Source organism: Hyaena hyaena, unplaced genomic scaffold, assembly GCF_003009895.1.
Source record: "Hyaena hyaena isolate Hyena2069 unplaced genomic scaffold, ASM300989v1 scaffold_982, whole genome shotgun sequence".
In the NCBI taxonomy this organism is placed as follows: Eukaryota; Metazoa; Chordata; class Mammalia; order Carnivora; family Hyaenidae; genus Hyaena; species Hyaena hyaena.
In genome coordinates, this window is record NW_024081606.1 from 534922 (window position 1) to 548969 (window position 14048).

At 37.9% G+C, this 14048-nt stretch overlaps 1 protein-coding gene across 1 annotated transcript in view; it reads left to right on the top strand.

Annotated features, from left to right (window-relative positions):
• The window catches only part of BRWD3 (bromodomain and WD repeat domain containing 3), a 186644-nt gene that overhangs the window by 71383 nt on the left and 101213 nt on the right, over positions 1-14048 (top strand). The window contains exon 12 of the mRNA XM_039221266.1: positions 13150-13190. Coding sequence (XP_039077197.1) covers positions 13150-13190 — 41 coding nt within the window. The remainder of the gene's footprint in view (positions 1-13149; positions 13191-14048) is intronic.

Consider the following 14048-nt stretch of genomic DNA (forward strand, 5'->3'; position numbering starts at 1 on the left):
AGGACATCCACATGGCCAACAAACACATGAAACGATGCTCAGCATCCCTCCTCATCAGGGAAATACAAATCAAAACCACCCTGAGATACCACCTCACACCAGTCAGAGTGGCTAAAATAAGCAAATCAGAGGACTCTAGATGCTGGCGAGGATGTGCAGAAACGGGCACCCTCCTACACTGTTGGTGGGAATGTAAACTGGTCCAGCCCCTCTGGAAAACAGTGTGGAGGTTCCTCAAAAAATTAACACTAGAACTCCCCTATGACCCAGCAATAGCACTGCTAGGAATTTACCCAAGGGATATAGAAATGCTGAGGCATAGGAGCACATGTACCCCAATGTTTATAGCAGCACTCTCAACAATAGCCAAAACATGGAAAGAGCCTAAGTGTCCATCCACGGACGAATGGATCAAGAAGATGTGGTTTATCTATACCATGGAATACTCATGGCAATGAGAAAAAATGAAATCTGGCCATGTGTAGCAACATGGATGGACCTTGAGGGTGTTATGCTGAGCGAGACATAAATCTCAGGCAGAGGACAAATATCATATGTTTGCACATATAGGAGGATTAGGAGGAACTTAATGGAGGACCATGGGGGAGAAGAAGGGGGGAAATAGTGGGGGAGAGGGGGAGAGGCAAACCATGAGAAACTCTTGAATGCTGACAGAAACTGAGGACTGATGGATATGGGGGGGGAGGAGGGGATAGGCACGGAGAGGGGCACTTGTGGGGATGAGCACTGGGTGTTATATGGAAACCAACTTGACAATAAACTATTTGTAAAATAAATAAATAAATAAATTTCAAAAAAAAAATAGTTCAGTGGAACAAAGTAGAAAACCCAGGAATGAATTCACAAATATATAGTCAACTAATCTTCAACAAAGCAGGAAAGAACATCCAATGGAAAAGAGACAGTCTCTTCAATAAATGGTGTTGGGAAAACTGGAACATTTTCTTCTACCAAACACAAAAATAAATTCAAAATGGATTCAGGACCTAATGTGAGACCTGAAACCATAAAAATATTAGAGGATTATATAGCCATTAACCTCTTTGTCTTCAGCCATAGCTGTTTCTTACTAGATATGCCTCCTGAGGCAAAGAAAACCAAAGCAAAATAAATTTTTGGGACTTCATCAAAATAAAATTCTGCACAATGAAGGAAACCATCAACAAAACTAAAACGCAGCCAGAGAAATGGGAGAATATATTTGCAAATGACATATTTGAAAAATGTTTTGTATCCTAAATATATAAAGAAGTTATAAACTCAATTCCCAAAAAATGAATTATCCAATTAAAAAATGGACAGAAGACATGAATATACGTTTTTCCAAAGAAGAAATGCAAATGGCCAATAGATACATGAAAAGATGCTCAACATTACTCATCAAAAAGGGAATTAAGTACAATGAGATGTCACCTCACACGTATTGGAATGGCTAAAGTCAACAATATAAGAAACAACAGGTGTTGGCGAGGATGTGGAAAAAGGGGAACCTGCTTGCCCTATTAGTTGGAATGTAAATTGGTGCAGCTGCTCAGGAAAACAGTACGGAAGTTCCTCAAAAAGTTAAAAATTGAACTACCTTATGATCCAGCTATTGCATTGCTTGTCATTTACCCCAAAAATACAAAACTACTAATGAAAATGGATACATGCATTTCAATGTTTGTAGCAGAATAATGTACAATAGCCAAACTATGGAAACAGCCCAAGTGTTCATTGGCTATTGAATGGATAAAGAAGATGTGGTACATATGGTGTGGTGGTGGTGGTGGTAGTGGTGTATATGTGTGAGAGAGAGTGAGAAATGGAATATTACTCAGCCATAAAAAGGATGAAATCTTGCCATTTGAACAACATGGATGGAGCTAGAAAGTATTATGCTAAGTGAGAAAAGTCATAAAAAGATAAATAGCATGTGACTTCACTCATATGTGGGATTTAAGAAACAGAACAAACCAGCAAAGGGAAAAGGAGAGAGAGAGAGAAATGAAAAAACACTCTTAACAATAGACAATGAACTCATGGTTACCAGAGGAGAGGTGGGTGTAGGATGGATTATGTTGTTGATGAGGATTATGGAGTTCCCTTGTCATAAGTACAGGGTGTTGTATGGATGTGTTGAACCAGTATATTTATCACCTGAAACCAATATAACAATAAATGTTAACTAGCTGCGATTAAATAAAAAACTTTAAAAATGAAAGTTTTTAAGGAGAAAAAACAGAACACTGGTGAAACTGTACATATACTAGACAAAATAAACTTTCAAGCAAAGATGGCAATATATATGATAAAGAAGTCAATCCAGCATGAGGATGTAGTACTTGTAAACGTTTTAGTACTCAACGTAGGAGCACCTAAATATGCAAAACAAAAATTAACAGACTTTAAAGGAGAATTTGACAGCAATAAAATAGGGGAGTCTTTAATACCCCACTGACATCAATGGATAGGTTTTTCAGGAAGAAAACCAATAAGGAAAGATTGGCCTTATATGACACATTAGACCAGAGAGACTTAATAGATACATAATGAATGTTCCTTCTACAAGCAGCAGAGTACATATGGAACATTGTCTAGAATAGATCATATTTAGGTCAGAAAACAAGACTTAGTAATTCAAAAAGATTGAAATCATATCGGCCATCTTTTTTTTATCACAACTGTGATCTATAAAAATAGAAATCAATTACAAAAGGAGAACTAGAGAAATCACAGATATGTGGATATTAAAGAATATGCTACTCAACACCCATTGGATTGATAAGGATATCAAAGAAAATTTAAAAAATTCCTGGAGACAAATGAAAATGGAAATAAAACAGTCCAAAACCTACAGGATACAGCAAAAGCAGTTTAGAAGTTAAGTTTACAGTGATACAGGCTTACATTGAGAAACAAGAGAAATCTGAAATAAATAATTTTATCCTACGCACAAAGGAACTAAAAAAAAGAATAACAAAGCCCAATTTAGTAGAAGGAAAGAAAATCAGAGCAGAAATAAATGAAATAGGGGCTGACAGTAGAAAAGATCAATGAAAGTAAGAAGGGGTTCTTTGAAATAATGAAGTTGACAAATGTTTAGCTAGACTCATCAAGAAAAAATGAGAATGGAGTCAAATTGATAAAATCAGAAACAAAGGACACATTCCAAGTGATACCACAGAAACACAAAGGATAATAAAAGGCTACTGTAAATAATTATATGCCTACTAATTGGGTAACCCAGAAGAAATGGATAAATTCCTAAGATGTACAGTTTTCCAAGACTGAATGATGGAGATATAAAATCTGTGTAGATGGAAGTCAGGGACCAGACAGCTTCACTGGTGAATACTGCAAAACATTTGAAGAAGATTTAATCACCATCCTCAGACTCTTCCTAAAAATTAAGGCAGGAATGGTTCCAAACTAATTTTATAAGGTCAGTCCCTGATAGCAAAACCAGACAGGGAAGCCAAAAATGAGAAAATTACAGGCCAATATCCCTGATATATAGAGATGCAAAAATCTTTAACAAAATTTTAGCAAAGTGAATTCAACAGTGCATTCAAAGGGTCATATACCATGATCAGGTGTATGCAAGGGATGCAAGAATGATTCAACATCTGCAAATCAATCAACATGATATACCACATTATAAGGATAAAAGTTATATCATCCTCTCAATAGATGCAGAAAAAAATTTGACAGCATTCCATATTCATATATATATGATATAATCTCAATAAAGTGGGATAGAAAGAATGTATCTGAATATAATAAAGGTGATAAATGACTAACCCACATCTAACATCATACTCAGTAGTGATAAAGGTGAAAGCTTTTCTCTAAGATTGGGAACAAGATAAGGATACCCATTCTTGCAACTTTATTCAACATAGTATTGGATGTCCTAGCCACAGCAGTGAGCCATGTAAAAGAGCTAAAACACATCCAAACTGGAAAGGAAGAAGCAAAACTGTAATTATTTGCAGATAACATAATACTATATAGAGAAACTCTAAAGATTCTACTAAAAAAACTGTTAGAATTCACAAATGTATTCAGTAAAGTTGCAGGATAGAAAACTAATGTACAGAAATCTTTTGTTTCTATACACTGAAAAACTATCAGAAAAAAATATACTAAGAAAACAGTTCCATTTACAATTGCATCAAAAGGATGAAATACCTAGGGATAAATTTAACTAAAGAAAGGAAGACTTGCATTCAGAACTGATGAAATAAATTGAAGAAGAGAAATAAATGGAAAGATATTCCATGCTTATGGATGGGAAAAATTAATATTATGTCCATGTTCCCCAAAGAAATCTAGAGATTACGTGCAATCCCTATCAAAATCTGAGCAGCATTTTTCACAGAACTGGAACAGATAATTCTAAAATTTGTAGGAACCACAAAAGACCACAAATAGCCAAAGCAAACTTGAGAAAGGAGGACAAAGCTGGAGGCCTCATGCTTTCTGATTTCAAACTGTATTGGAAAGTTCTTCTAATCAAAACAGCATGGTATTGGCAGAAAAACAGACAAACAGATCAATGGAACAGAATAAGGAGCCCAGAAATAAACCCGCACATATATGATCAATTAATTTACAACAAAGGAGCCAAGAATATAAAATGGGGAAAGGGTGGTATCATTAATAAATGGTATTGGGAAAACTGGACAGCCACATGCAAAAGAACAAAACTCCGGACCACTATTTTACACCATACACAAAAATTAACTGAAAAGGAAGACCTGAGTGTAGGACCTGAAATAAAAATTCCTAGAAGAAAACAAAGGTAGTTGTCAGTTTGTAATCCTCTAAGGAGCTTATTGAGTATAATCTGAAACTGGCCCCTGTACTCAGAGGAGCAAGAGAGAGGCAGGCCACTCCAGGTTGGTAGGTGGCAGTTTTAATTAGTAAAGGAAATTCCACATAACGCTTGTCTTGGGTGGCAGCAAGACAGATGGATCCCCGTGCCCACCCACCAAATCTTAAAAAGTTTATAAAGAGGCCTTAAGTGGGTTTAGCCAAGTATACTGTGCAGGTGTTCCCAACACCACATCATTATCTCAAGGCTTTGCCTTCAGAGCAGCTTCTGATAGTTGGAAAAAAGGCAAGAAGAACCTGCATTTCAAGGGCAGAGTTTAGGAGCCTTTGACTGCCTGCGGTCCAGCTCACAGGTTAGCTGGTGGTCACATCTTTTCAGTGGCTTTCCCCAATATTCCATCTCTCATAACCAGCTTTTACAATTTCACATGCCCCCTTCTTGTGCAATGGGCCTTAAGTAGTCAGTAAAGGGTTTTATTAGCATGGAGGTGGCTCCTTTGGTGGCTCTGGCTGCATTGGAGCCTAATGCCACAGTTACAATACAGGGGCATATAAAAGTAAACAGATTAATACAATGATTTCAAAATCAATGGCAACTTTTATTTTATAAGAGCCCATGATCTGAGCCACTGATTTATTAAGTCTCCTGATCTGGGGATTGGATTACTCTTGGCATTCACTTGTGTTTCATGTGATTTAATAAAGATGATACATTAGCAGATTCATTAGGTGTGAACATACATTATGTTTGGATAATGACACAGGTACCTCTTTGAAGCAGTAATAATGCCTAATTCCATTTTATTTTGGATAGTGAAGTAGTAAGGACAAGTTTTATTGTTATTATTTAACACTTGCTTAGTGAATTTATTAAGGACTTCACATTTGTTGTAATGCCTTCTAAATATGGAGGGAACAAAGACAGTGGCAAAATGGTTAGATCAGTGGAAAAACCAAACATTTCTCCTGACTTTGCAGAGATGGAGGTTAGCACCTTTAGAAACTTGACTTGGTTGTATATACCATACATATTGGACAGGGGAAGCAGCATTGTCAGGTGTAAAGAGATGAACTGGGGTCAGGATATGCCATTATCAGAGCCCCCATTTACTCCCTTTTTTCATTGGTTCATGTTTCATTTCAGGTATAGTGCATTTTAACAGTGCTGGCATGCAACAGCACAAGAGGATCTTAGTGGAGATTGAGTAATTTTTCACCCTAGGGTGTGAAGTAACTCTCCTATCTCAGTAGGATGTTGCATTGTAAATTCTAGTAGATAATTTCTTTTCCAGGGATGATGGGGCTTGGTGGTTTCCACAGCATCGTGTGTTGATCCACTGTGAGATTTGAGGCAATGGCTGTTTCCTGCAACTTCTGTATCTTTATGTATTGGGTGCCTTGGCAGGGACCCCTAGTCTGGCATGTAGGGCAATAGGTCACTTAAATATGTTAAAGCCTAGGACAGTACTTTAGTCTGGTTGGTCAGTGTGATCTTGCCTGTTAAGTATGTAATTTGCTGTTTTAATATTCCATTTTCTTTTCTACCAATCCTGCTGTTTGTTGGTTATAGGAAAGATGAAATCTTTAATGTCATATTTTGTTGTTCAGTCTTGTACATCATGGCCTCTGAAATGTGACCTCTGATCATTATGTGTTTGATGAAGGTATTCATACATGGTACTCAGTTTGTTTTTTTTTTTTTAATCTCCTAATCATGGCAGCGTGGTTTGCATGGTAGCAGGGAAAAGCTCAGGTTAGGCCAGCTGCAGTGTCCACATAAACCAAGGCATATTTAGAACCCTCACTCAAAGGAGTCCAGTATAATCAATTTGCCAGTTTCTCACAGGTTGGGAACTCCAGTGGATGGCCCAATTCTTTTGACAGTTGCCTTCGGTGTTGTTTAGAACACACAACATGCTGTTATTTCTTGAACCAAGAAATACTCTGAGAGTAGTCTGGTATCCTTGACAGTATGCTGTCATACTTGGGCATTGTGGGAGCCACTCTTTTTATGTACCCAATCTGCTATAACTACTGAAAGGTCAGTAGCTAAGGCTCATTCCCGAGCTGGGGCATCAGCTTCCTGATTGCCAGGGGGGTGTCTGTGTCTTAAGAGCTGGGAAATGAAAAACAGTGAGAATCACTTCAAGTTCTTGCAGATGGACCCAAATGTCATTTTATATATATCTTGACCCCACAAGGACTTTTTAACAGTCATCCACCCCTCAGCTTCCCATTGTTCAGACCTTAAATTTAATCCCTGTAGAAAAGCCTAATTATCAGTACAGTGTGTTAATGGCCAGGGCTCATGCATTATCAGCAGCCAGACCAGTCTGAGCTCAGTGCACTGGCTGCTGTCCTGGCTGCTGTGTGAGAGGCTTTACCTGGAGGAGCACTGTGTACATTGCTAGGAGCTATTGCTCTGTAGGGGTATATTGGGGCATTGCCCCCTTCCAGAGCTGGAACCAAAATCCCAGGGCCATTCTCCCCTTTTGTTATCTCTGCCATCTTTTGGAGTCATAGACATATATAACTCAAAGGTATGCCTGCTTAGGAGATGCCCAGGGCTTTAATCTGTTTTATTAGTATCTTTGCCTTCTCAAAGGCAGCTTGTTGCTATGGTACCCAGTCCCATACATACCCTTTCTTTACTAGACAGCATAAGGAATGCCAGGTGTGGATTAAAAGGCTTCCTAAACCCCCAAATCCCCATAAAGGATTATACCTCTTTTACATTCTTAGGGGTTGGTTAGGCTTGCACCTTTTCAGTTACAGCTTTATGAGTTTTAGCTGATCAGATGACACCCAAGACCTTATGGCAATGTCTGGGCCTTGAATTTTCTTTGGGTTCATTGCCCATCTTCTTCCTCACAGATGTTCCTGAGCAAAGCCTGCAGGTGTCCTGCAGCAGAGGTAAATCTTTACATGTTAACATGATATTATCAATGTAATGGACCCATTTTGCTGATGGGGGGAAGGAGAACAGGGATAGGTCCTCAGCTACCACTATCCTATGACATTTTGTGGCTATGCACGTAGCCTTGGGGGAAGGCACGTAGCCTTGAAAGGTTCATTATTTCCAACATGAAGGTAATTTAATCTTAGTTATCAGAGGCCTGTCAAAGTCTTTTCCATGAGTTTTTTTGAAAATGAAGCACTTTTGTAGGAACACTTTTTGCAAAATATCAGAGCAAAACAGTAACTGCAAATGACAGAAGGCTTAAAAAATGGCCATTTGATTTGATGAGAGTTCATCACAATGCAGTTGACAAGAGAACTATGGCAGTTTGTATTCCTTTTTTTTTTTTTTTCCCCTGGCAGTGTTTTGGTTGTCTCCAGGGGTTATCTCAAAGACATAAGATTTGTAAACGTCAAGGGACAAAGAAAGATTTAAGTTTACTCCTAGGACTTTTGGGGCAATTGCTATTTAAAATAGGGGGTGGGATGGTATGGGGCATTTTGTCAGTCTCTCCATCAATTACCACAACATCCTCCTCTTCATTTCCATCAGTGTTTCCAAGATTCCGCCTCTTAGCAGCCTAATCAGGCTTTGTTATAAGTTCTCATATCTTTGGGCACCTGGGTGGCTCAGTCGGTTGAGCGTCCAACTTCGGCTCAGGTCATGAACTCGTGTTTTGTGGATTCGAGCCCCGCGCCGGGCTCTGTGCTGACAGCTAGGAGCCTGAAGCCTGCTTTGGATTCTGTGTCTGCCCTCTTTCTCTGTCCTTCCCCCACTCATGCTTTCTCTCTCTCTCTCTCTCTCTCAGAAATAAACATTAAAAAAATCTTTAAAAAGTTCTCATATCTTAATATATGACAGCTTGTACCCTCTGTGCTTTGCAAAAGAGCACACTAAAGTCTTTAATTTATTATTCTGCTCTTCCATCTTGTCTGCCAGCCCTAGAGCTAGCAGAGTAGTGGACACTTGCATATCCTTTTCTAACCTCAGCTTTACTAATTTTCTAACTTGAGCTTCAACCTTTAGTTGGTCATTGGTATCCAGCTGACTACTCACAGTAGAGACCCACTGTGGCAACCATGTGTTTCCCTTCTCTGCCTCAGTGTGGTATGTGCATTTCCTCCAACAAATGATTAGACTGGCTGGCATTTTCTGGGTGTCCCTATACTCACGCAGTAGTCCACAAGCATCTAACATACAGACCACCCTACCTCACACAGAAGTTGATGGCTGATTTGGGATATCTCCTGCGGATGCTTCATTCTCAAGTCCCATTTCTTTGGTATCCTGTATGGCTTGCCAATTGCCAGTTCATAACCTTCTTGGGAGCTTCTTGGATTTAATCTGAATCTGGCCCATAGAACCCAGAAGGCAGAGAAGGACCAAAGAAAGAGGTAGGCCACTCTGGATTGGTACATGGCAATTTTAATAAGCAAAGGGAATTTACACATGAGGCTTGTCTTGGGTGGCACCAAGACAAATGGATCTTTGTGCCTGCTCACCAAATCTTAAAAGTTTATAAAGAAACCTTAACCGTGTTCACTCAGGTATACTGTGCAGGTGTTCTCAATAGCACATCATCATCTCAAGGCTTTGTCCTTGAAATAGCCTTTAGAAGTGAGAAAGCCAAGTGGAACCCATATTCCAAGGTCATTGGTATTAGTGAATTTTTAATTTTTTATATTTAATTAATTAATTTATTTATTTTCTTGAGAGATAGAGTGAGACAGCATGAGCGGGGAGGGCCAGAGAGAGAAGGAGACACAGAATCTGAAGAAGGCCCCAGGCTCTGAGCAAGCATTCAGCACAGAGTCCGACGCGGGGCTCAAACCCACCAACAGTGATATCATGACCTGAGCTGAAGTCGGATGCTTAACCGACTGAGCCATTCAGGTGCCCCAGGTCTTAGTGAATTTTTTAAATCTGGCTCTATAGGCAAGGGAGACAAAAGCAAAAATAAGCAAATGGGACTCATCTTACTAAAAAGCTACTGCACAGTGAAGGAAAACATCAGTAAAACAAAAAGGCAACTAAATGGGAAAAGATATTTATAAATAACATATCCATTAAGGGGTTAATATCCAAAATATACAAAGAACTCATATAACTCAATAATAAAAAAATTAAAAACTGGGCAAAGGAACTAAATAAACATATATGGCCAACAAGCACATGAAAACATGTTCAACATCACTAATTATTAGGGAAATGCAAATGAGAACCACAAGAGATATCACCTCACACCTATTACAATGGGTGTTATCAGAAAGACAAGCAATAACAAGTGTTGGAGAAGATGTGGAGGAAAGGGTACTGATACACTATAGGTGTGAATGTAAATTGTTGTAGCCACTATGGAAAGCAGTATGGACATTTGTCAAAAAATTAAAAATAGTACTACCATATGATCCAGATAGTCCACTTCTGAGTATTACATTTTTTTAAATGTTTATTTATTTTTGAGAGAGAGAGAGACAGAGTGCAAGCAGGGGAGGGGCAGAGAGAGAGGGAGACACAGAATCTGAAGCAGGCTCCAGGCTCTGATCTGTTAGCACAGAGCCCCATGTGGGGCTCAAACCCACGAACTGCAAGATCATGACCCGAGCCGGTTGGACCTTTAGCCAACTGAGCCACCCAGGTGCCCCAGTTCTGAGTATTTATTGATGAATATAAAAACACTAATTCAAGAAGATATATGCACCCCTTTGTTCATTGCAGCATTATTTATAGTAGCCAGAAAGTGGAAACAAAGTGTCCATCCATGGATGAATGGATAAAGATGTGGTACGTGTGCGTGCACGTGCGCATGCACACACACAGACACACACGCTAGAATACCAGTCAGCCACACGTAAGGAAATCTTGCCATTTGCGGCAATATAGATGGACCTTGAGGATATTATGCTAAGGGAAAAATCTGATGGAGCAAGGCAAATAACGTAATTTCCCTATATTTGAATTCTAAAATAACAAAACAAAGGAACAAACAAAACCAAACAAAAACAAACTCATAGATACAGAGATTGGTGGTTACCAGAGAGAAAAGGGTGTTGGGGGATGGGTGACAAGGCTCAAATGTGTGGTGATGGATGGTAACTAGACTTAATGGTGTTGATCACTTTCTAGTATATATAAATATCAAGTTATAATATTGTACAGCTGAAACTTATATAATGCTGTATGCCAATTTAAAAAAATTAATGTTTAATTTTGATAGAGAGAGACAGAGCGAGAGCAAGGGAGGGGCAGAGAGAGAGGGACACACAGAACCCCAAGCAGGCTCCAGGCTCAGAGCTTCCAGCACAGAGCCTGATGTGGGGCTCGGACCCACAAACTGAGAGATCATGACCTGAGCTGAAGTCGGATGCCCAACTGACTGAGCCACCCAGGCACCCCTGCTGTATGCCAATTTTACATCAAGAAAAATAAGCAAAAGACATATCAAGTATATCTTACGAAAAATTAATTTACTAATTTAATTTGTCAATTTTAATATGATTGTTGCGGATTGCTGTCAAAGACTCCTGAAATCTAATCCTACTCAGTTATCAATAACAGCAGGGAATAGCTTTATCCCTGGGTGACAGCCATTGATGACTGGCACTTGTCCTCTCAAGCTATTTCTACTTTCCTTTTCAGGAAGCTTGGAACCAGTACTGTTTTTTCATATCCCCATGTACCTTTCATCTCTAACTCCTCTTCTTTCATTACCGTTTTCTCTAAATAATTATTTACTGTGGTATATGGGAGTACTTGTTTTTCAGCTTACTGTGCATCTCATGAACCTCATTGTCAAAGTGACATAGACAGCAATTGGAAGCACTCAGCTTTGCAAGTCTTAAGGTTACTATTCTTAGTACCGTTGACCTCTCATTTGGAATAGTATTACTGCATGTCGATAAAACACATACAATTTCCCTGAATGATGACTTTTAGGAAAAGATACTTTTTGAGTTACAAAATCACTGAATGTTCCTGAAATTTGTAGTAAAAGGCACCCTTATTAGAAACTTTCTCCTTCAGCTTTTGGAAATAACCTCCTGATTTTGTCCAATTCCATAAACGTAATTGAGCAGTTACTTATGAACAGTTACTGAACCAAGGTGAGCTCTCACCTTGCTGTAACTTATTCCTAGATGCTAAAATCCTACAATATTATTTAAATTATGAAAGAGAAAAACTTAGGGAATCCTTAAAGATCACAATCTGAGACTATCCAGTGGGAGAAATACGTTTGTACTAGAGTATACAAAAGGAGACATCTTTATAATTGCCATCCAAGTAGATTATGTATACAAGTGCAGTCAAGTTTATTAGGAGCTGAGTGAGAAGGAGGTAGTAAAAACAATGGTCAATAATTGAGTGGGGGAAAGATGAAGAGTTTTGTGGGTTTTTTTAATAGGGGCCCAGCTAAGAGAGAGTCAGAAAATCTAAATACTCCCTTTTGAAGTCAGTGGCTGCTGTTAGTCATTGAAAATAAGATGTCCTTTCAGAACATCTAAGACCAGTTATTGCAAATGGCAGTGAGAATCTAGAATCTGTCAGATAAATACTACAATGAAATCATGGAGCAGTATGAGTCATGGACACCTCTGAACATATGACGACAGTTTAATAATTTTTAAAAATGATAAAAAGTTAAATACAAAATATATTTAGTATCTGAACTTTTTATTAAAAATTCAAATACAGTTAACTCACTGAGTGGTTTGTGAAAATGTGGCCAACATTTGAGGGTGCATTTTAGCTTTATTATCAAGGAATAAAGAGAAGGAAAATGAGCATTCTGGCTTACACTTTAATCTTCTTATCACTACAATACACATTATATTCATAAAAGTATAACTTAATCATTATAAAAAAAGGTTCAAGAAGAAGTATTGTACCTATAGTCAAATGAATCATTTGTAAAATAATTGAACCATGTAAGAAACAGGAAATGGCTGATTTATTTTCTAAAATTAAAAATAAAATTAAGTGGGAAGTTTAGTTCAACTATTAAATCAGCTATTTTAAGATGGCATTTTAGGTTAGTGTGGTGTCTTATTTTGGGAGACATAATAAACTAATATCTATTCAAAACTGCCTCTTGATTATGATTTAGAAACAGATTTTGCTTATGTCTGGTTTGTCTCAAATTACTGCTAGTAAGTATTCCTCCTCCGTTTATGCATTATTTCAGCCTTCATTAATTTTTTAAAAGAAAATTGGAGGCTTTTTTTCCCAAGAAAACTATACCATTAAAAAATCTACTTCATGGTGCTTTTATATGTGAATTTGAAGGGGAGCGTACTTTATTCGTTTTACAAATAAATTAACTCTAACCAAAAATCTGTTGTTTTATGTCTTAGGACAAAGTTGTTGCTGTTCAGTTCTGTAACAATGGAGACAGGTAACTATGTAGTACATATCTGTGTAAACAGATGTTTGAAATATTTTATCTCTATTCCCTCAGAAATAACTCCCTCTGCTATACTACTATATTTATGTTCAGTTTCTTAAGATGAAAACCCTTGTCCAGTTTTGATGACATCGTTACCCCATCTCTTTTAAACTGCTAACCAATTGTAACCATACTTAATCAGTTCTTCCTTTCTGACTGATTTCTTTTTTGTGTATTTTATTTTTTCCATTTATGTCATAACTTCAGTCAAGAATTCTATTATTTGACTCATTATGTTCAGTTTTCTTCTCCTTTCTAAATATATCCTGTCCATTTCTGCCAGATCCACATTGTTCTGTTCAGAAATCTTTAGTGTTTCTTCTTTGTCTATAGAATAGAATTCAAATGTCTTAGCCTTGAATTCAGAACTTTGTATAACTTGACTTAGACCTACATTCTTCTCTCATTTACTATTCCCATATAAATCTTTACATCTGGCCTAATTGACTTAATCATTGCTTCTGTTACATTCCACATCTATATCTATATATCTCTGTCTGTCTATCTTCTCTATCCTCTCATTCATTTATTTGCTTATGCTTTACTACTGCACACCATTCTTACCTAGAAATATCATTCCCTACTCCCCCTCACTCCTTCTTTCCTTCCTATAGCCTCCCTCTCCCTTATGCTCTCCTTCACTCTATTTTTCTTTTCCCTCCAGTCCCTTTCTCTTTTAGCCTAAGTCATATCTTCCTTTTAAGGTTCATGCTCTATCTGAAGCCTTTTTTGACTGCTCCAGATTTTAGCCATTTGGTCTTCCTCTGGAAATCTGTATTACTTATTGTCTCTACTACTCATATGATA